At 43.9% G+C, this 24,633-nt stretch overlaps 1 protein-coding gene across 1 annotated transcript in view; it reads right to left on the reverse strand.

The window, feature by feature from the left end:
- Positions 1-24,633, reverse strand: part of LOC126094959 (UDP-glucosyltransferase 2-like) — a 215,257-nt gene that overhangs the window by 95,087 nt on the left and 95,537 nt on the right. Inside the window, exon 4 of the mRNA XM_049909614.1 lies at positions 545-1,004. Within this exon, the coding sequence (XP_049765571.1) occupies positions 545-1,004 (460 nt within the window). The remainder of the gene's footprint in view (positions 1-544; positions 1,005-24,633) is intronic.

A 24,633-nucleotide genomic window follows, 5' to 3' on the forward strand; every position in this document is an offset into this window, starting at 1 on the left:
CCTACTTACGGCAGCTGGATGTGAACAGCGCGTAGCGTTGCACAGTTGGAGGTGAGCCGCCAGCAGTGGTGGATGTGGGGAGAGAGATGGCGGAGTTTTGTAATTTGTCATGAACTGCTACATATATATATTAAGACTATTAAGCTAAATACATTGTTTGTTCTCTATTAATATCTTTCATTTGCTAACTATCCCTATCAGTAGTTAGTGCCTTCTGTAGTTTGAATCTTTCATTTAGCTGGCAATAGTGGCGCTCGCTGTATTGCAGTAGTTCGAGTAATGAAGGTTTTTGTGAGGTAAGTTATATGTGAAAGGTATAGTTTAATGTTAGTCAGGGCCATTCTTTTGTAGGGATTATTGAAAGTCAGATTGCGTTGCGCTAAATAATATTGTGTGTCAGGTTAAGCACAGTCGTGTATAAATTGTTCTAAGGGGACGTTTCACTGCGTACTTTAGCATCTTCTTTATTCTGCATACTTCAGATGTTTTCAATTCTGTTAAGGAACGTATGATTCTCGGTGTAAAAACCAGCCTCGCGACTTACCTTTGGTAGTGGCTTGGTTTTGTTGGAGACGTGCAGTCCAGTGACTTCGACGATGCTAGGCAGATGGGGCCGCGGGTAGTCTCCGCTGAAGTGGACAGTCATCAGGATCATGCTGAAGTTGCGCTCCACCTCGTACACAGACTTGGGTTCAGGGCCCAGGTACTTCCTCATGAGGGCCTCGTGCTCCGGCAGCACCGTGTAGAACCAGTAGTGCAGGAAGCGCACGTGGAAGAGGGTGTTGCAGAGCCTCTCCCAGAAGCTCATGTGGTCCGAGTACCTGACGAAGATGTCTGTCAGGTAGGCGGGGTTGGTCGGGTTGCCGATGGTGTAGTAGGCCGGCACCATGGCCGGCAGGGTGAGGATGCCCACCAGCGGCGGGTAGCCGGCGCTGTGCAGGAGCCCGTAGAAGCACTGGTAGGGCAGCCGCTCCATCACCACCAGGTCGAACGCGTGCTTCTCGCTGCACAGTGGAACAGCAGGGCCGTGTAGGCAGTCGGGAAAGGCAGGAGGGCGTACAGGAAGACATTTACGTCTAATGGGGCGTACATTCTGAGTGGCTAGATTCCTGTTTAACGCCTGGTGAATTTTACTATGTAGGCATTAGGCAATGGTCTAAGGCATGATTCTGTATCGAATGAAACAACAAGTTTACTGTTACCAGTCACTGTTTATATCCGCAACGTGTTTCGAAAGTTTAAACCTCCATCATCAAATATGACAGTTTACATGTGATGTGTTACGATGGAGAAGGGAGCCTGTGACCACTGGAGAGAGTCCAAGTTACCCCAAAATCGTAACACAACACACTCATATGTCGCATTAAGGAGGGTAGAACGTCAAACGGGCCGACTTGGAACCACAGGACATTTTAGTTTCCACTGTCTATACTTTTCCAAGTAAATTCATAAAACTTTTTCAGCTTGACCAGGAAGGATTCAGGATTCACACTCATAGCAGTGGAAGTTCAAAAACATACAAAATAATTTTTATGAGTGAAATTTTGTCCTTCTGACAATGTTTTATGAAATTATTTCGAAATGTATAGACAGTGGAAATTAAAATGTCCTGTGTTGCCTCTCCTGCTCCAAGTCGGTCCGTTTGAAGTCCTACAGGCTTAACACGTGTAAATCCACCTGCTGATGCATGTTTAAACCTTGGAAACGCGTCGTGGATATAAATAAACAGTGACGGCTAACAGTAAAACTGTTTCATTCGATATCAATAACGATCATGGTAAAGCCTAACGTAAAATGTTCACATGTTTCTGTATTTAAACTTTCGCCTCTTGCTACTTGATCAGACGCTATATAGACTAATAGGTTTACATATCTCTGACAAATAAATAAATAAATAGGGCTCTACATCGTAAAAGATATGGAACTTCCAGTGAAACGAAACCACCTAACGGAGAGTTTTGTTCTCATTCCCATCAGTCAGGTGCTAAGAAATACGATACTGACAGAGTATTAAACTGACGAGAAACGTGTGTGAATATCTCAATACTGTTAAGGACCTGTGCGCTCTTATTGCCTCAAATGTAGTACACAAAATCCCTTGCACATGCTATCATGTAGACACTGTAGTTGCTAAAAGAAGCATTAACACACCTTTCACAGAACTGAAGAAGGACTATAATTAGAAAAGCTACATGTGTTAGTGATATAGAAGACAAACAGTGCCAACTTCTCCACATTAGAGCCTCCATAACATACGCCAGTGCGGCTTTGTAATTGGATAGGACGCCCCAGTGGAATGACGTGATAAGCGAACTGGCGCGTGACGTGGCACAAGGTACGCTTGCAACTGCAGATACAACAAACACAGTCTATTGAAGCAGCACCTACCAGACTGAATCGAACTCAGTCAGTGCCATATGAATGCCGCGTGCTTTCAAGCGCCACATCTGTTTACGAATGTTTTAGGTCCGCCGCGCGGAGTGGCCGCGTGGTTTGAGGCGCCGTGAACGGACTATGCAGCCCCTCCCACCGGAGGCTCGAGTCTTCCCGTGGGTATGGATGTGTGTGTTTTTCTTAGCATAAGTTACTTTAAGTCACTGTATTGTATCGTATTCTATGGAACTGGGGACGTAGAAACGACGGAGAGGCTTCGTCCCCGCCGTAGCTGCAGTGGTACACAACTCCACAACAGACTACAGCAGTCCACTCACCCCACCGCCGCCCTACACCGAACCCAGGATTACTGTGCGGTTCGGCCCCCACTGGAACACCTTGGCAACGTCTCACCCCAGACGAGTGTAGCCCCAATGCTTGCTTGGTAGAGTAATTATGGCGTACGCGTACGCGGAGAAAGTGTTTCCGCAGCAATCGCTGACATAGTGTAACTGAGGCAGAATAAGGTTCAAATGGGGGCCGGCCGAAGTGGCCGTGCGATTCTAGGCGCTGCAGCCTGGAACCGCGAGACCGCTAAGGTCGCAGGTTCGAGTCCTGCCTCGGGCATGGATGTGTGTGATGTCCTTAGGTTAGTTAGGTTTAACTAGTTCTAAGTTCTAGGGGACTAATGACCTCAGAAGTTGAGGCTCTAGCACTAAGCACTATGGGACTTAACATCTGAGGTCATCAGTGCCCTAGAACTTAGAACTACTTAAACCTAACCAAGCTAAGAACATCAGACACATCCATGCCCGGGGCAGGATTCGAACCTGCGACCGTAGCGGTCGCGCGGTTCGCCGGAAAGCAGTGCGTTAGGCCACACGGCTAACCGGGCGGACTAAGTTACTTTAAGTACTGTGTAAGTCTAGGGACCGATGACCTCAGCAGTTTGGTCCCTTAAGAATTTACACATTTTTTTAATTTTTTTTAGTTTCGGTGGCTGGCAACAATCAGAGCAAAATGCCTCGGACCTTTGGAGGTGACGGAGTCCCACCTCTAACTGACAAACCAGGGACTCCTAAGATACGACTTGGCAAACAAATGGTAATGAGATGGGGAGCTATTAATATCAACGGGGGCTGCTCTGGGAAGAAGGTAGAGCTGGCAGAGGCTGCAAGTAAGATGAGGCTGGACGTTTTAGCTTTAGTGACATTCGGGTAAGGGGTGAGAAAGAAGAGGAAGTGGGAGAATACAAGCTCTACCTGTCAGGAGTCAAAGCAGGAATAGCACAATGTGGTGTAGGGCTTTACATCAGGAAAGAAATGGAACCCAGGGTAGTTGCAATAGGCTATGTAAACGAACGACTGATGTGGATAGATTTGACAGTGGCTAGCAAGAAAATTAGGATTGTGTCAGTATATTCGCATTGTGAAGGGACAGATCAAGATAAGATGGATAGTTTTTATGAGGCACTCAGTGATGTAGTTGTTAGAGTAAAGGACAAGGACAGTGTTCTGCTCATGGGTGATTTTAATGCAAGGATTGGAAATCGAACAGAAGGGTATGAAAGGTTTATGGGTAAATTTGGAGAGGATATGGAGGCCAAATGGTTCAAATGGCTCTGAGCACGATGGGACTCAACTGCTGTGGTCATAAGTCCCCTAGAACTTAGAACTACTTAAACCTAACTAACCTAAGGACATCACACACATCCATGCCCGAGGCAGGATTCGAACCTGCGACCGTAGCGGTCGTGCGGTTCCAGACTGTAGCGCCTTTAACCGCTCGGCCACTCCGGCCGGCTATGGAGGCCAACAGGAACGGGAAACAACTCTTGGATTTCTGTGCCAGTATGGGCTTAGTAATCACAAACTCTTTTTTTAAACATAAGAACATCCACCGGTATACTCGGGAAGGCAGGGGAACCAGATCTGTCATTGACTATATAATAACAGATCAGGAATTCAGGAAGGCTGTGAGAGACACACGTGTGTTCAGGGGAGTCTTTGATGACACTGATCATTATTTAATCTGCAGTGAAATTGGGATTGTGAGGCCGAAAGTGCAGGAGGTCAGGTCAATATGTAGGAGGATAAGAGTGGAGAACCTTCAGGATAAGGAAATCAGGCACTAGTACATAACAGCGATCTCAGAGGTACCAGTTAGTTTAATGTAGTCAATTACAGTCATTGGAAAAGGAATGGACAAGGTACAGGGACACAGTACTAGAAGTGGCTAAAGAATGTCTTGGAACAGTAGTGTGTAAAAGTAGGATGAAGCAAACAGCTTGGTGGAATGACACAGCCAAGGCAGCCTGTAAAAGGAAAAAGAAGGCGTATCAAAAACGGCTACATACTAAAACTCAGGTAGACAGAGAAAGTTATGTTGAAGAAAGAAACAAAGCCAAACAGATAATTGCAGCATCCAAGAAGAAATCTTGGGAAGACTTTGGAAACAGGTTGGAGACTATGGGTCGAGCTGCTGGAAAACCATTCTGGAGTGTAATTAGCAGTCTTAGAAAGGGAGGTAAGAAGGAAATGACAAGTATTTTGGACAGGTCAGGAAATCTGCTTGTGAATCCTGTGGATGCCTTGGGCAGATGGAGGGAACATTTTGAAGAGTTGCTCAATGTCGGTGAAAATACGATCAGTAATGTTTCAGATTTCGAGGTAGAATGGGATAGGAATGATGATGGAAATAGGATCACATTTGAGAAAGTGGAGAAAATGGTCAATAGATTGCAGTACAATAAAGCAGCTGGGGTGGACGAAATTAAGTCGGAACTCATCAAATACAGTGGAATGTCAGGTCTTAAATGGCTACACAGGATAATTGAAATGGCCTGGGAGTTGGGACAGGTTCCATCAGACTGGACGAAAGCAGTAATCACACCAATCTTTAAACATGGAAACAGAAAAGATTCTAACAACTACAGAGATATCTCTTCAATCAGCGTTGTGGGAAAAATCTTCTCAGGTATTGTTGAAAGGAAAGTGCGGGTATTAGTTGAGGACCAATTGGATGAAAATCAGTGTGGGTTTAGGCCTCTTAGAGGTTGTCAGGACCAGATCTTTAGCTTGCGGCAAATAATGGAGAAGTGTTATGAGTGGAACAGGGAATTGTATCTATGCTTTATAGATCTAGAAAAGGCATATGACCGGATTCCTAGGAGGAAGTTATTGTCTGTTCTACGAGATTATGGAATAGGAGGCAATCTTTTGCAAGCAATTAAAGGTCTTTACATGGATAGTCAGGCAGCAGTTAGAGCTGACGGTAAATTGAGTTCATGGTTCAGAGTAATTTCAGGGGTAAGACAAGGCTGCAACCTGTCTCCACTGTTGTTCATATTATTTATGGATCATATGTTGAAAACAATAGACTGGCTGGGTGAGATTAAGATATGTGAACACAAAATAAGCAGTCTTGCATATGCGGATGACTTAGTTGTGATGGCAATTCGATTGAAAGTTTGCAAAGTAATATTTCAGAGCTATATCAGAAATGTAAGGACTTTGGTATGCAGATTAGCATCTCCAAAACGAAAGTAATGTCAGTGGGAAAGAAATATAAACGGATTGAGTGCCAGATAGGAGGAACAAAGTTAGAACAGGTGGACGGTTTCAAGTACTTAGAATGCAAATTCTCACAGGATGGCAACATAATGAAAGAACTGGAAGCGAGCAAAGCTAATGCAGTGAGCGCTCAGCTACGATCTACTCTCTTCTGCAAGAAGGAAGTCAAGCTATCTGTGCACCGTTCAATCTTTCGACCAACTTTGTTGGATGGGAGCGAAAGCTGGGTGGATTCAGGTTACCTTATCAACAAGGTTGAGGTTACGGATATGAAAGTAGCTAGGATGATTGCAGGCACTAGTAGATGGGAACAATGGCAGGAGGGTGTCCACAATGAGGAAATCAAAGAAAAACTGGGAATGAACTCTATAGATGTAGCAGTCAGGGCGAACAGGCTTAGATGGTGGGGTCCTGTTACACACATGGGAGAAGAAAGGTTACCCAAGAGACTCATGGGTTCAGCAGTAGAGGGTAGGAGGAGTCGGGGCAGACCAAGGAGAAGGTACCTGGATTCGGTTAAGAATGATTTTGAAGTAACAGGTTTAACATCAGAAGAGGCACCAATGTTAGCACTGAATAGGGGATCATGGAGGAATTTTATAAGGGGGCTATGCTCCAGACTGAACGCTGAAAGGCATAATCAGTCTTAAATGATGATGATGATGATGATGATGATGATTAGTTTCGGTTGTTGGATTTTCTCTGTACCCACCAAAATGAGAGACGATCCTGAGTTCCGTAGTTTTTTCACTTTTCCTATGGAGAAATAGCCCATGTACCTGCCATCACAGCACCGCTGATTACAGCAAAAGGAACGGCCTAGGCAAAGTGTGGGAAGGGACTGAACGTGAAATGTCAAGGAGGGATACAGAAATTTAAATTTTGTTTAGTTTATTTATGGAAGAGAAATAGAATAAGAACTAAACAGAAATATTTAATAAAAATTTCTATAAAACGTATCTGCAGTTTTTTCTTACCGATTAGCAGGATGTTTTATACGAGGCTGAGTCAAATGAAAACCTTAAATTTTTTTTTTAATATTATTTATTGGGCAGAAGTGGTACAAAGCAATACCGCTTTTCAACATAATCTCCCTCACATTCAATGCAAGTCCTCCAGCGCTTACAAAGTGCATGAATTCCTTCAGAAAAAAAATTCTATTGGTAGTCAGCGCAACCACTCATGCACCGCGTGGCGTACCTCTTCATCAGAACCGAACTTCTTTCCTCCCATTGCGTCTTTGAGTGGTCCAAACATATGGAAATCACTTGGGGCAAGGACTGGTGAGTATGGTTGATGAGGAAGACACTCAAAATGCAGGTCTGTGATTGTTGCAACTGTTTGTACAGGCAGTGTGGGGCATTGTATTGTTATGTTGCAGAGAGACACCTGCTGACAGCAATCCACGTCGCTTTGATTTGATTGCAGGCCGCAGATGATTTTTTAGGAGATCTGTGTATGATGCACTGATGACAGTGGTCCCTCTAGGCATGTAATGCTCCAAAATGACGCCTTTTTTGTTCCAAAAGATAGTCAGCATAACCTTCCTTGCTGATGTTTCTGTTCGAGACTTCTTTGGTTTTGGTGGTGAGGTATGGCGCCATTCCTTGCTCGCTCTCTTCGTTTCCGGTTGGTGGAAGTGAAGCCCCGTTTCGTCCTCAGTAACGATTCTTGCAAGGAAGCCATCACCTTCTAGTTCAAAGCGCCGAAGAAGTTCTTCACAAGCATCAACACGTCGTTCTCTCATTTCAGGAGTCAGCTGCCGTGGCACCCATCTTGCAGACACTTTGTGAAACTGGAGCACATCATGCACAATGTGGTGTGCTGACCCATGACTAATCTGTAAACATGCTGCAATGTCATTCAGTGTCACTCGGCGGTTTTCCTTCACTATGGCTTCAACTGCTGCAATGTTCTGTGGAGTCACAACTCGTTGTGCCTGACCTGGACGAGGAGCATCTTCCACTGAAGTCACACCATTTGCGAACTTACTACTCCATTCGTAGACTTGCTGTTGTGACAAACATGCATCACCGTACTAAACCTTAATTCGTCGATGAATTTCAATAGGTTTCACACCTTCACTACGCAAAAACCGAATAACAGAACGCTGTTCTTCCCTGGAGCACGTCGCAAGTGGAGTGGCCATTTTTATACTAATACTGCGACAGTATGTGTGCATCTGCACTATGCTGCTACCTACAGGCCATTCTGCACGCTGTGTGTAGCACGCTTACCAACTTAGAGGATAAGGGCGCGAAATTCCCATTTGTTATTACAAATTTGAGGTTTTCATTTGACTCACCCTCGTAATACCAGATCGTTTTGGTACGTAGTTACACACATTGTTCTACCAAGATATTGCTGCATGTGGGCTAAGAAAGAAACTACAGAGCCGTTTTCTCGACTCAATAGCATTGTTTCTAAGTCTCCGTCGGTTTCCTGGGTTTTGATGCGAGTTCTCAACTAGGTGCTCTGCACCGTGCTGCCCAAATGACATAGAATTCACAGTATCACATACACTGTCGTAAATATCCGTTAAATCCCAACTACGTTATCTGTTGCTGCTACGGACTCTGAAACTTGTATCCCCTTTCGAAATCTCGAATCACAAGCATGCCGAGCCACCTGCAACGTCATGCGTCGTATCACTTGTGAAGTCATGTCGGTGGTCGCTCTGCCTTACAAAACGGACTGTTGACCTCGTAACCCAGCTTTTACGTAAATATTTGTATATGTATCGGTCTGTTCTTTCGGACACGTCCGATAGAACAGACACCACAAATATATGAACATGTATGTCTGATGGCCATTAACTTCATTTCAGTGCGGATGCATTTGTAAGTAGGCTGTTTAGGTTTTCATGTTGGTAACGCCACTTAGCGCTCTGTGGGAAAATCACTGACTGTGCTGTGTGCAGTCTCTGGCTGGTTTGCATTGTTGGAATATTGTAGTGTTGCGCTGTTGGGTACGAACAGCGCGTAGCGTTGCGCAGTTGGAGGTGAGCCGCCAGCAGTGGTGGATGTGGGGAGAGAGATGGCGGAGTTTTGAGAGCGGATGATCTGGAGGTGTGTCCCACATGAAACGTCCCCTTAGAAAAATTAATGAATTACTGTGCTGGTAAACCTCTTACGGTATTTGATTTTCAAACAGCTGAGAAGAACTCAACGTACTCAGACATTTCTCTCTTTACTTATTCTGATCAACACTAAACTGACACACAATATTTTTAGCGCAACGCAATCTGACTATCAGTAATCCCTACAAAAGAATGGCCCTGACTAACAATAACCTATAGCTTTCATGAATCACTTATCTCACAAAAATCTTCGTAGTCGAACTACTGCAATATAGCGAGCGCCAACACTGTCAGCTAAATAAAAGATTCTAACTACCGAAGTCACTAACTACTGATAGGCATAGTTAGCAAATGAAAAATTTTGATAGAGAACATATATATATATATATATATATATATATATATATATATATATATATATATATATATATATATATCAGTTCATGACATCCAATCTTACAAATTTACTCTTTCTGATGGACACACGTCCAGATCATCCGCTCTCAAAACTCCGCCATTTCTCTCCCCACATCCACTACTGCTGGCCGTTCACCTCCAACTGCGCAGCGATACGCGCTCTTCACACCCAACAGCGCAACACTGCAATAGTAAATATTCCAACAATGCAAACCAGCCACAGACTGCACACAGCACAGTCAGTGATTTTCATACAGAGCGCTACGTGGCGTTACCGACATAAAAACCTAAACAGCCTACTTACACATTCTCTGCCTGAACTCTTCCGGGAATCCAGCATGATGCGGCGAGCAACGAGTATGTTGGACAGGTGAGGTAACTTGGGTCGGACGGAAAGGGTACTCTGATTACCGAAGCAGTTACGCCGACAGCTCGCGTGAAGCGGGAAATCGGGGTTTAAGTCCCGGCCCGGCACAAACTTTTACCTGTTGCCACTGAATTCATTTCAGTATCCAGTTGTGACCGCTGGCAGAATTAATTTCATTTTATCATATACACGGTTGTTTTTATTGGTATGCTGTATGGTAGGCAGGATGGCACGTACTACGAGTACATCAGACTGTTACATAATGAATGCCTTTCTGTGAGACCTATTCAATGTCTGTTCGTCTGTGTTACAGTAAGCATGGTTCGCGACACGTTTGCGGATTACACAGACATGCTCCCTGCGTATGGCGAAGTTCGAGGTAACGGAAGAGCTGCTAGTCGGCTGTATTACCAACGTTTTCCGCAAAACTTTACGCAGCGGATGCGAGAAACAGGTACCTTTATCGCCAGGAGGTAGGGCTGTCGTGCTCCACGGCAATGCCACACGCCCATATTTGGTGTACTGCATCGCACTGAAGAGAACTCGTCAACGAGTATTGGAACAACTGCGCCTGCAATAGGTGTCAGTCATAGTATCCTCTGCGACATTATGTGCGCAGCTACTACATCCGTACCTCTAACAAAGGGTAAACACTAAGGGTCCTGCCGATTTTCAGCAACGCGTTGCCTACTGCACGTGGTTCCTGCACCGCCACATCGTCACAACCCTGTTTCCACGTCGAGTTCTGTTCACAGGTGAATCTAAGTTCACTAGGGGCAGTGCTATTTGCTCGAGTATCATGTCGTTTTTGGAAACCCAGAATCTACTATGTAGGAATCAACATGGATTCCGGAAACAGCGATCGTGTGAGACCCAACTCGCTTTATTTGTTCATGAGACCCAGAAAATTTTAGATACAGGCTCCCAGGTAGATGCTATTTTTCTTGACTTCCGGAAGGCGTTCGATACAGTTCCGCACTGTCGCCTGATAAACAAAGTAAGAGCCTGCGGAATATCAAATCAGATGCGTGGCTGGATTGAAGAGTTTTTAGCAAACAGAACACGGCATGTTGTTATCAACGGAGAGACTTCTACAGACCTTAAAGTAACCTCTGGCGTGCCACAGGGGAGTGTTATGGGATAATTGATTTTCACAATATATATAAATGACCTAGTAGATAGTGTCGGGAGTTCCATGCGGCTTTTCGCGGATGATGCTGTAGTATACAGAGAAGTTGCAGCATTAGATAATTGTAGCGAAATGCAGGAAGATCTGCAGCGGATAGGCACTTGGTGCAGGGAGTGGCAACAGACCCTTAACATAGACAAATGTAATGTATTGCGAATACATAGAAAGAAGGATCCTTTATTGTATGATTATATGATAGCGGAACAAACACTGGTAGCAGTTACTTCTGTAAAATATCTGGGAGTATGCGTGCGGAACGATTTGAAGTGGAATGATCATATAAAATTAATTGTTGGTAAGGCGGGTACCAGGTTGAGATTCATTGGGAGAGTCCGTAGAAAATGTAGTCCATCAACAAAGGAGGTGTCTTACAAAACACTCGTTCGACCTATACTTGAGTATTGCTCATCAGTGTGGGATCCGTACCAGATCGGGTTGACGGAGGAGATAGAGAAGATCCAAAGAAGAGCGGCGCGTTTCGTCACAGGGTTATTTGGTAACCGTGATAGCGTTACGGAGATGTTTAACAAACTCAAGTGGCAGACTCTGCAAGAGAGGCGCTCTGCATCGCGGTGTAGCTTGCTCGCCAGGTTTCGAGAGGGTGCGTTTCTGGATGAGGTATCGAATATATTGCTTCCCCCTACTTATACCTGCCGAGGAGATCACGAATGTAAAATTAGAGAGATTAGAGCGCGCACGGATGCTTTCAGACAGTCGTTCTTCCCGCGAACCATACGCGACTGGAACAGGAAAGGGAGGTAATGACAGTGGCACGTAAAGTGCCCTCCGCCACACACCTTTTGGTGGCTTGCGGAGTATAAATGTAGATGTAGATGTAGATGTTCTGAATTAGCGAAAGTGCCATGTCTGGGCAGACGAAAACCCTCGTGCCATGCATGTTCAGGGATTTCAACACCAGTTTGTCCATTAACGGGTGGGCAGGTGTTCTGGACGGTCATGTGACTGGGCCAAACCTCCTTCCACTCAAGCTAACTGGTCCTGCATACTTGATCTGCCAACAAAACTTACTGGACCCCTTCTTGGAAGCTGTGCCACTGAATGCCTGTCAGGAAGTGTGGTTAAAGTATGATGGTGCACTAGCTCATTGCTCACTTGTGGTTAGGAGGCATCTCAACAGACGACACGGTGAAAGATGAACAGGCCGAGGTGATCCAAGCGCGTGGTCACCGTCATCGCCGGATTTGACTCCTATGGAATACTTCTTGTGGGATGGTATGCAAAGTTTAATTCAACACTCCTGTAGAGACAGAGGAAGATCTGCTAGCACCAGTTCTATCCGCTACACTAGAAACTGAAGAGTTTACAACAACTGTCTGTTCACTTTTAAGAGTTCAGTAAACGACATTCCCTGTCTAAACCAGTCCTGGACGATGGTCTGTCCGTTGTCGTCCGGATGGAGAGTGCGTGCCGGCCGGTATGGCCGAGCGGTTCTAGGCGCTACAGTCTGGAACCGCGCGACCGCTACGGTCGCAGGTTCGAATCCTGCCTCCGGCATGGATGTGTGTGATGTCCTTAGATTAGTTAGGTTTAAGTAGTTCTAAGTTCTAGGGGACTGATGACCTCAGAAGTTAAGTCCCATAATGATCAGAGCCATTGGCCATTGGAGAGTGCGTACCAGACCATGCTTCGTATATACAATGTCTGTAACAACACTGCTGGTCTCCACATCGAGCTGCTGTTGTAATGCTTCAGTACTCTTCTATATGTACAATATGATGGGTTCCTTTTTTGGTTTGGAATAATATAAACACGTAATGTTTAAGTGTTAATACCTAAAGTATGCTTAAGTGATAAATGGATATTTCGTTATGTTTCCTTTCGAATCGTTACCAAGTAACTGTACTGCGTCACGTCTAATTCAGTTCCTCAACCAGAAACGCAAATGTTAAAAATCTGAACTGAAACTTTCGTAAACCCTCGTCGCCAGTTTCGTAAACCCTCGTCGTCAGTTTTGTAAAGGCCTCGTCGTTTCTGCTGTGGAGGCCGACTTGTTACGATAGGACGAGTTTGTGAGTTCGCGAAATGGCATTTGGTGCAGTACACCGCTAAGACAATTTCTCCCTGCCAGTATTACACAGCTGTGCCCCAGGGTCAAGTAACAGGAACGAAGGGTCTTCAACACCACAACAAATCAGGAACAAAGTCACGCAATTGTGTTAAAAGGTTTACTTACCTTTGTGACTGGTCGAATAACAATGCCAGCAACACTGTTCGTAATATAACACAAAGAAGCCCTCAGTGGCTAAGTGTAAATAATCGTAGGTAAAGTTCACAGTACACAAGAAATGCTATTTACAACAACTGTCTGTTCACTTTTAAGAGTAAACGATATTCCCTGTCTAAACCAGTCCTGGACGATGGTCTGTAATCAAGTGAGCGAGAGATGCTCTTGTATCTTCCGAGTTGGCTTCTGTCCGTTGTCGTCCGGTCATTGGTGGTCTGTACTCGGTCGGCAATTGGCCGAGACGAAGACGGTCTCTTCATCCCCAGCGCCGCCCGTGGCGCTGGTGGAACTCGCGCAAGTGGCGAATCTCTGTGGCACTGACACCATCTCGCATCTTTCAGCCTGTGGTGCATTTGCCCTGACTGTGTCTTGTTCGGACGACACAGCAGAAACCGCCGTACAACGCAAACGGTACGTTTCCAGACATTCAAAATATTGTGTACTCATTCCCCTTCACAAGCCCTAGAAGTCTGTATATACAGGGTGAGTCACCTAACATTACCGCTGGATATATTTCGTAAACCACATCAAATACTGACGAATCGATTCCACAGACCGAACGTGAGGAGAGGGGCTAGTGTAACGGGTTAATACAAACCATACAAAAATGCACGGAAGTATGTTTTTTAACACAAAACTACGTTTTTTCAAATGGAACCCCGTTAGTTTTGTTAGCACATCTGAACGTATAAACTAATACGTAATCAGTGCCGTTTGTTGCACTGTAAAATGTTAATTACATACGGAGATATTGTAACCTAAAGTTGACGCTTGAGTACCACTCCTCCGCTGTTCGATCGTGTGTATCGGAGAGCACCGAATTACGTAGGGATCCAAAGGGAACGGTGATGGACCTTAGGTACAGAAGAGACTGGAACAGCACATTACGTCCACATGCTGACACCTTTTTATTGGTCTTTTTCACTGACACACATGTACATTACCATGAGGGGTGAGGTACACGTACACACGTGGTTCCCGTTTTCAATTACGGAGTGGAATCCCGACATGTCAGGCCAATAGATGTTCAATGTGGTGGCCATCATTTGCTGCACACAATTGCAATCTCTGGCGTAATGAATGTCGTACTCGCCGCAGTACATCTGGTGTAATGTCGCCGCAGGCTGCTACAGTACGTCGTTTCATATCCTCTGGGGTTGTAGGCACATCACGGTACACATTCTCCTTTAACGTACCCCACAGAAAGAAGTCCAGAGGTGTAAGATCAGGAGAACGGGCTGGCCAATTTGTGCGTCCTCCACGTCCTATGAAACGCCCATCGAACATCCTGTCAAGGGTCAGCCTAGTGTTAATTGCGGAATGTGCAGGTGCACCATCATGCTGATACCACATACGTCGACGCGTTTCCAGTGGGACACACTCTATTCCACTTCGTAATTGAAAACGGAAACCACGTGTGTACGTTTACCTCACCCTTCATGGTAATGTACATGTGTGTCAGTGAAAAAGACCAATAAAAAGGTGTTAGCATGTGGACGTAATGTGCTGTTCCAGTCTCTTCTGTACCTAAGGTCCATCACCGTTCCCTTTGGATCCCTACGTAATTCGGTGCTCTCCGATACACACGATCGAACAGCGGAGGAGTGGTACTCAAGCGTCAACTTTAGGTTACAATATCTCCGGATGTAATTAACATTTTACAGTGCAACAAACGGCACTGATTACGTATTAGTTTATATGTTCAGATGTGCTAACAAAACTAACGGGGTTCCATTTAAAAAAAACGTAGGTTTGTGTTAAAAAACATACTTCCGTGCATTTTTGTATGGTTTGTATTAACCAGTTACACTAGCCCCTCTCCTCATGTTCGGTCTGTGGAATCGATTCGTCAGTATTTGATGTGGTTTACGAAATATATCCAGCGGTAACGTTAGGTGACTCACCCTGTATGTGGTTGCGGGATCAAGAATGGTGTCTGTTCTTCTGGACATGTCCGAAAGAACAGACACCACGCATGTATAAAAGATCAGGAACGCTGTATAGGGAAACAGAACAGGAAGTTCAGAAAATACCGGAGGAGATCGGAGACTATCTTTGGACACATAATAGCTGAAAATCAGGAACGGCAATGATGACAGAAGTTTATGAAGTTTCCAAAGGAACATTCCTAGTACCTGTGTTGGAGACAGCAGAGGTACAAGAGCTCATGCGGTCTAAGGCATTACGAGACAGTATTAATAAACGACGCAAATGCGTGTAGGATTAATTACGGAGGAAGTTGGAAACATCAAGGCGAAGGGGGCGCGGAATGGGAGTTGGTGGTCTTTTGCAGTCAACGGTTTCCAGTGCATAATGACTCATGATGCCACGGATGTACTCCTGTTTAACCAAAGCCAGCACGTTAGGTAGAGTCCGCATGCTGCGCCACAGTGTTGTATGTACGCTCACCTTTTTCTGATTTGTAAATTCCATCAAATTACTCGCCCTTCTATCTCCTCTTCTTAACTGACCTCGTTTTTTGGCCTTACCAACGACTTTAAATTCACTTCCTCTTGTTTTAGTACATCCAATTCTACTTATTTATGCCACCGTCGTCTTATTCTTTGTGGAATTTATCTGTAGTGATCCCCTATTCATTGCCGTTCCGAACGTCCCGTAAGTTTTCCTGAGGTTAGGCTTCTTGTTCGATGTACATGAGATCATAATCATGGTATTTTATAGATACCCCGTGACAGTTTCCTCTTCCTGCATTAAATCCACTCCTTCCTCTTCGCGAAGGACTGTAACGAAAATTTCACCATTTTGTGCGTCATATTGCAGTCTCTCTTCCTTCTTGCGTCGGAGCTATCTGCACTGGTATCATATTACATCTATTAGGCGGTAATTCTTTCCTTCTTGGTACATCGTTCTGCCTGTTACCTTTCCATCTATTCCTACGCCATACTTCCATTTTTTTCATTATTTCGTGCCAGGCAGTCTAATTGGTCCAGCACCTGCACAATGGTATTGACGTCTACTTTTTTGGAATTTCCATTAATTTTTCCTGCACTGCTGCAAGCAGCTTATTGATTATAACTGAGATTATATCAGACTCAACAATAAAAGCAAATTAGAGTAAGGGGGCCTACAACATTATCGACTTGAAAAGATATTACAGTGGTCGACAATTAAATCTCAAGGGTCTTGTAATTATGCAAGATATGTGGATTAGGACTACAAGGAGCAGGAGCTACTGGTTCATACTTGTTACCTTTCATTTTATGTACAACCAATGAGTCTGCCACAAGTCTATCAATCTTTAAAGCGCAAACTAGTCTTTCTCTATATCCGCACACAAGAAACTACTACATAGCAATGCTCTCGACAGCAGTGTGAATATCGAACAGGATACACAAAATTAAAAGAAAACAATTCGTAACATGAAGAGATAGTCAACAGAACGAGTAACAAACGCACTGTTAAGGCAAGTAGAGGAGGAGCGGAGAATAATTTTAGAGTGGGGAAAACGAATAACACATAGTAAACGAATGACTTGATACGTTGCGAATAAAATAGTAACTCATTACGGTAAAGACTGATAGGTATACAGACAAACAACGGAGGTGCTACCCAACCACGATATTATTGCACTTGGGCCATTGTCGGAAACCGCGATGAGGTTGCAGTACAAAAGTGCAGTGGTGACTTTGGAAAACTGTCAACGCATTCAGGTCAGTCGTGGATATACTGGTATGCACTGTGTGTCTCGTTTGGAAAAGAATTTGTTCCAGTCACTGTCTTCCAGATGCAATAACACTGTGGTCGACTTGTACACATACTCCAAAAATCAATAAACGAACAACTTTATCAGATAGAACCGACGAGTATGAGGAAGTGGTTAACAAAATAAGGGAAGATATTTCAGAACAAAAGTATAAGGTAAGTCATTCAGTCGAAAATACACCAAGCGTGTGTGAACATCTCACATTTTTAAGAGGTAGAGGGGATTAAATAATGTAAGCGGGCATCAGTGTGCTGCATTATAATAGGTATTCGATGCAAAGAATACTCAGTGGCCAGAGGGAAAATTTAGAGATTATTCAGTAGAGGGTAAGTAATTCCTCCACCAACAGTATTGATGGAAGGGAAACGGTAATATACTACAAATAGTCCCACTAATGATTAAAGTAATTTGGCAGGTATTATGAATGAGTGTGTGGCAAAGGTGTAATACACAGAGATGAGTAACAGTTGAAGGCATGTTCATTGCGAGGAAAGTAAGTATTAGGTATCATAAGAAGTGTAATAAATCGTATAGGCAATTACTGATGTTACAATAAAGCACCCCTATAGGAATCGTTGCTTTCGCACGGACACTATCGAAATGAAAGCAGGCAGTATGCACTGATCTGAATATCGACTGCAATCAAAAAAGTGATGGTTATAACGGTATGAAATATGAGATGAGTATCAAAGGAACAAAATATCTCAGGTGGAGTGTAAAATGAATTCCAAAAGAAAAGAATACAGCACTGTCTGCATTATAATAGTTGGAATAGAAGATACACTAAGACGTGCGTGTTAAATGTAAGTATGTATAATTAAGATGACATTAATGGCAGTGGTGAATTAACAACGGAAGTGGATATTTGCTGGGCCACAGTGGACAGAGGGATGGCCAAAGCTCACAAAAAATGTGTGTGAGAGAGAAACTCACTAAAGGTTGGAAGCGAATTCGGACTCAGTTTTGGTAAGAGAGAACAAACTTATGACATTTTGTAAGGTGTCCGAATTTTACAGACCATACATGATCTTGATCCATAACGACAGTACGATGCAATATGAGATCCTCAGAAAATAATAATTATATTACATCAACAAAAGGCAATTGCAGTAATCTGTTGTACCGAAAAATAACAAAACAATATCTACCAATATGGACAGGGGCAGCGATAAATAAGTTAAAGTGAAACACATTTTGGAGACGAACAGAGTAGGTGGCTAATGGCATCGGAAAACCCCACTTAACAAGAGAACGGCGAGCTTCAGTGCTTAAAAGAACAAGGCCAGAACAATTATTATTCTTTTTATATAAATACGGCCACGAGCGGGGGTAAGTGGCTGGATGGCGTTAACAGGGCTAGGCTGCGACCCAGCAAGAAAATAAAATTCACTTCTAAAGAAACGGCGATTGGCTGAAGCCATACTGGGCAACGCAGATGTGACACGGAGAGGAGATCCCCATTATGTAAAAGCATTTTGAGAACTAAAATTTCTAGATATCTCTCTTGTCTCACGGAGGAACACACAAGTGTGTGGAAAATAGAGATGGCGTTGAGAGCTTTGCTTTCTGCGAAGTGTGGGCGATATTCTTCACATATCGTGGCGACAGACAAAGAGGTAGTTAATTATTCCTGCAGGAATTTTTGCAGGCAAAGAAATTGTGCACGTTGCTCCAACCCTTAGTGAGTGTGCAATAGGCATTATTTCGACTAGGGAAAGTTTAAAGTTCTATGGAACGCAGGAAAGTTGAGACTGAGTGAATACAGTCTAGGCCAGAGTATGGAATTAGCGTTTCAGATCCAGCACGGAGACAATGCCATTGCAGATGCTGCTTGGTAAAGTACCATCGCGCATTACGCCACAGTAAAAGTTGAGTCTAGATTTTGCTGACTCCAACTTGCGTACACTTTGACCATTGAATATCATAAGCTAGGATACTAACCTACCCTCACATTGAGTGAATAAGAGTTTTTTCAGTGGTTCAAAAAGTAAATTTATTCTCCACCAACTCAGTGCATTGACCAGCTAGAACATCGTAGATCTAAATGAGCTAATGACGATTTAATCATTCTTCCCTGTGATAAAAAAGTTTTCATATATACAGATAACGAGTTTAATAATCGTCAATTCAGTATGTCCAAGAGTTAAATATTTTTTGCAATTTTGTTATATGATGACATGATGGAGACCGTGGCTGTTGTTTGAAGACAAATGTTGATGGTGTTAGGACAGCAACCAGCCACAAATTTACTTTCAGTTCCATTATTTATCATTTCAACCACGCGCCACATGATCTCAGCGACAAATCTAAAGTGTACAGTGAGAACTATTTACGTGTGCAACAACGAGGATGCAGTGGGAATGCATTTACATCGGTTGGACGAATGTTATGAAAACAAACACTCGAAACCGACGTTTCACGTAACTCACATGCAACGAAAATCTGTAACGCAACCATCTGTGTGTGGCGTATTTATAATTATGTTTTATTTATATTTTAGGACAATTAATCTATAAAAACACACCAAATATCATAAAGAAAGCGTGTAAACCGTCTGAGGATGAATCACAACGATTCGAAACCGATAACGGTTTCCTTTGAATAAATAAAGGAACTGAAAGTAAATTTGTGGCTGGTTGCTGTCCTAACACCATCAAAATTTGTTAAATATTTTATTATTGAGTGTTTAAAGTAATTGAACATGATTGTTATGTATCACTTGACCACTGAAAGCACAGTTGATAAATTATATGTAGAAAATAGAAAGGGAACAGCTGTTTTTTTTTTCTAGAATAGATCCCAAACTTCCACTTTTATTAATTCATGCATTCTAGTTACGTGACAGCAGCATTTCTAATGAATTTTGTTACGATCTGAACCTGATATTAGCTGCCTTACAGGGCCATATTTATATAGAATGTCTGTCTGACATCCTGGGCTTGAGAAGACAGTTCAGATGTTTCGTGCATTTGCGCACTATGTGGTAAGCTAAGTTTGCACACATTAGTCCACTCGATGTGCAGATAGTGAGGACAATCTCACAATTTCTAGTAACGAACTATGTAGCAGAGATGGAGCAAGACTAAATTGATACTTCATAAGCAATAAGAGAAATGAATGGCTAACAAATTTTGCAACTATTTTCAAGTTTAGTTTAGTATGACATGTAACTAATCAATGTTGAAGTCTTCCGTTTGCATGATAAAATGCGAATTGATGCATCTGATTGGAACTGGAGAGAATATCACTAAAGTCTGGTTTGGTGGAGGCAACCGCATTAATCGATCGTGTCGTAGAAACTGACAACTGGTGTGAAATAGTATTGTTTATTAATTAGAATATCCGGGTGACGGACAAAGTAAATGATCACGACTAACCAACCGGTATGAAAAATTCACATTATTAAACATGCCGTGAGCGGATGCAAATATTAGCCACTACTCGATTAATGTACCAGCAAGTGAAACGTGCGACTGTAATCGAGAGTACAGAAATAAATTTGTTTGAACACGGTGCTGTGGCAAAACTTACGAACCATAATAAAACATGGCTTCACTTAAAAGACATGGCGTGCTGTTTACTACAGATTAGCTCCGCAGTTTGCTACAATTTAAACTTAACAGCGCTACAACATGTCAGCGAGGTCACGACCTCGTGCTATCGTCTGCAGCGAGAGGGGCTTCAGTGCAAGGTATTAGGTGCGTGTTCTTTTGGGGAAGCTATTCTCTCGTGTACGGTTCGTCTGTTACAAATAGACACTGGTGCACGTAACATATTAACACAAGGAGAGTGTTGTACGTTGGAGCGAGGGAGAAATGACTGTCAGTTCGTCACAGGACGCATCTAATAGTATTCTACGTGTGAATTACAATGGAGGCAGTAAATTATTTGACTTCGTCAGCCTACAGTCAGCATTTATCCAACAAGGTTTCAAGAAAACAGCTTACTTTCATGGTATTCAATGAACATCAAGGCTACATTTTAATATTACCTACACTGATGCAACTCCTGGAGTTAAGCAAAACTGATAAGGACACCAAATATTGGAGCAGTGCTCTACATCAGGACACATTTGCGTCTTATAACGTGTTCCCTTTACAGATGGACTGCACATTCCTAGAATCCTACTGAGAAATAATCGTCTTTCATTCACTTTCCCTGCTACTGATTTATCATATTTTGTCCACTTCATATTGATTCTTAGAAACGCCCCACTACTTTAAACGACACCATAGAGCCCAGTATTTTACCATACACGTTGTAAGCGGACACTGTCAGTAGTTTATTGGCATTGCTTCAAATTTATAAACATAAATTGCTTCGGCCAGTACTCACTATCACTTAAGGAAAATTTCCACTAAGTAAATCAAGTTGGAATAGTGTTCAAGACATTAAAAAGAAAAAGAAACAATTTGTAATAGTCTTCGATACTTCGAAAAGAAAAAGAAATATTAAGCTCATCAACACGTCCGGGATGATTTCATTAGAGACCGGGCACAATATGAGGTGGAACAAGAGTGAAGAAGAAATCAGCCCTTGTCCTGTTTTTGCTACCGCGGCATTCGCATCAGCTGATCTCGGGATTCCTGACGGAGATTTCAACCAGACCCCTCGCGAAAGCAAATCTACGGACATTACCAACACTCCAATTCGCACAGTCCAGTCACTCGATTTCTCTGATGGGCTTCCTATAAGCCTGTATACCGCAGAACCTTACACGAGTAATATTACGTTCCTCCAAATCCTTCCTCATGTACGTTATTTTGTATTTCCTCTCTCTCAACATAGCCATAACCCTGAGTTTTCTTCAGTAGCAGCCCTGGGGACATGCTTCCAATGTGTCCATGAGAGCCCATTCTTCTCTTAAGCGACTTTCATATGCTTGTTGTGCAGTTTCTTGTTTCGCTTATTTGGTGGTGATCCATATTCTTCTCTGTATATCCCGAACATTAGTATGGTCTCAAGGCGCGCCTTTACTACCTACCTTGATAAGCATTTGATTGCGTACAAACTTGGTGGTTTTATTAAAGTGTTGCAACATATAACTCACGATGTTCTAATTTCTGCAGAAAAATTCGATATTGGTAACATCGAATGGAACTCGTCTTAGTAAAAGAAGTAACGGAAGACTAACTGATTGATACTGCAGTGTTTAAGTAACGTGAAGAACACAGCAAGTGCCATATCCGATTTGCCAGTAACTTCAATCAGTGGAAGAGGGGTCAAAATAAGCGAACACATGTCTCGGACTATCCGATTCTGAGAAAACGACGGTTGAAGATTTCGAGGTACTCTTTGTGCCTTTTAGCAAGTGCCTGGCTCAACCGAAGCGCTAGCATGACGACTATTGTCGCAGCTTCACGCTTTTGCAATCCGTTTTCGGAAGCCGGTTACAATTGTTACTTAAGTTTTTCATCTATCTGTCCGTAGAAGATTGCTCCACGGATGCTTTATAATACATACTGAAATAACTTTCTGCTTATTTGTCTACTAGTCGTATATCTGATAAATATATAAATTTTGAAAAAAGAAAGACCACAATAAATGAATGAGACGATTATTTGAAATTGTTTTCAGTGAAATTCTTCTAGTGAGCCTTGATTCACGATCAGTTGCAAGCACTAGTTGTCGGTAAAGTTGTCCATAACGTGTGGTTTTTCGCGAAGTTTTTATCCAGAGTGCAATCCATGCGAAGAGATGTGACTGTGGGTAACCTGCCTTCGAGCGATGATCGTGATGTCTGGAACTTCTATGTTCCGAATGTTTCCGCGATAGTTATAATCCAAGGGAATCTTCCTGAAGAATAAACACAAGAATAAAATTTAAGAATTAATAATAGGATCTGATATAAGAATGAAATACAAGAATACGAGAATACGAGAACCTTTGTAACCCTTGAAAGTATCATAGATACACATACACTCCAGGAAAGGGAAAAAAGAACACATTGACACCGGTGTGTCAGACCCACCATACTTGCTCCGGACACTGCGAGAGGGCTGTACAAGCAATGATCACACGCACGGCACAGCGGACACACCAGGAACCGCGGTGTTGGCCGTCGAATGGCGCTAGCTGCGCAGCATTTGTGCACCGCCGCCGTCAGTGTCAGCCAGTTTGCCGTGGCATACGGAGCTCCATCGCAGTCTTTAACACTGGTAGCATGCCGCGACAGCGTGGACGTGAACCGTATGTGCAGTTGACGGACTTTGAGCGAGGGCGTATAGTGGGCATGCGGGAGGCCGGGTGGACGTACCGCCGAATTGCTCAACACGTGGGGCGGAAGGTGCACGTGCCCGTCGACCTGGGACCGGACCGCAGCGACGCACGGATGCACGCCAAGACCGTAGGATCCTACGCAGTGCCGTAGGGGACCGCACCGCCACTTCCCAGCAAATTAGGGTCACTGTTGCTCCTGGGGTATCGGCGAGGACCATTCGCAACCGTCTCCATGAAGCTGGGCTACGGTCCTGCACACCGTTAGACCGTCTTCCCCTCACGCGCCAACATCGTGCAGCCCGCCTCCAGTGGTGTCGCGACAGGCGTGAATGGAGGGACGAATGGAGACGTGTCGTCTTCAGCGATGAGAGTCGCTTCTGCCTTGGTGCCAATGATGGTCGTATGCGTGTCTGGCGCCGTGCAGGTGAGCGCCACAATAAGGACTGCATACGATCGAGGCACACAGGGCCAACACCCAGCATCATGGTGTGGGGAGCGATCTCCTACACTGGCCGTACACCACTGGTGATCGTCGAGGGGACACTGAATAGTGCACGGTACATCCAAACCGTCATCGAACCCATCGTTCTACCAATCCTAGACCGGCAAGGGAACTTGCTGTTCCAACAGGACAATGCACGTCCGCATGTATCCCGTGCCACCCAACGTGCTCTAGAAGGTGTAAGTCAACTACCCTGGCCAGCAAGATCTCCGGATCTGTCCCCCATTGAGCATGTTTGGGACTGGATGAAGCGTCGTCTCACGCGGTCTGCACGTCCAGCACGAACGCTGGTCCAACTGAGGCGCCAGGTGGAAATGGCATGGCAAGCCGTTCCACAGGACTACATCCAGCATCTCTACGATCGTCTCCATGGGAGAACAGCAGCCTGCATTGCTGCGAAAGGTGGATATACACTGTACTAGTGCCGACATTGTGCATGCTCTGTTGCCTGTGTCTATGTGCCTGTGGTTCTGTCAGTGTGATCATGTGATGTATCTGACCCCAGGAATGTGTCAATAAAGTTTCCCCTTCCTGGGACAATGAATTCACGGTGTTCTTATTTCAATTTCCAGGAGTGTATGTAGTAAATAGTTGGTTGGTTGATTTGGTGGGTCGGGATCAAACAGCGAGGTAATCGGTCCCATCGGATTAGGGAAGGATGGGGAAGGAAGTCGGCCGTGTCGTTTCAAAGGAGCCTCCCAGCATTTTCCTAAAGCGATTTAGGGAAATCATGAAAACCTAAATAAGGATGACCGAACACGGCTTTTAATAAATGTATGACACTTACTGTGATACCTAGTCGTAATTTTACAATTAACGTAACATCCTTGTACCCTGTAACTTGATAACAAACATTCATGTAATAGCGTTCTAAGGACATGGAGAGGTAAACGAAATGAAATAAAATAAATGAAATGGACCAGGTTTCGAACATGGCGTGCAGAAG

The sequence above is a fragment of the Schistocerca cancellata genome, chromosome 8 (genome assembly GCF_023864275.1).
Source record: "Schistocerca cancellata isolate TAMUIC-IGC-003103 chromosome 8, iqSchCanc2.1, whole genome shotgun sequence".
NCBI lineage: Eukaryota > Metazoa > Arthropoda > Insecta > Orthoptera > Acrididae > Schistocerca > Schistocerca cancellata.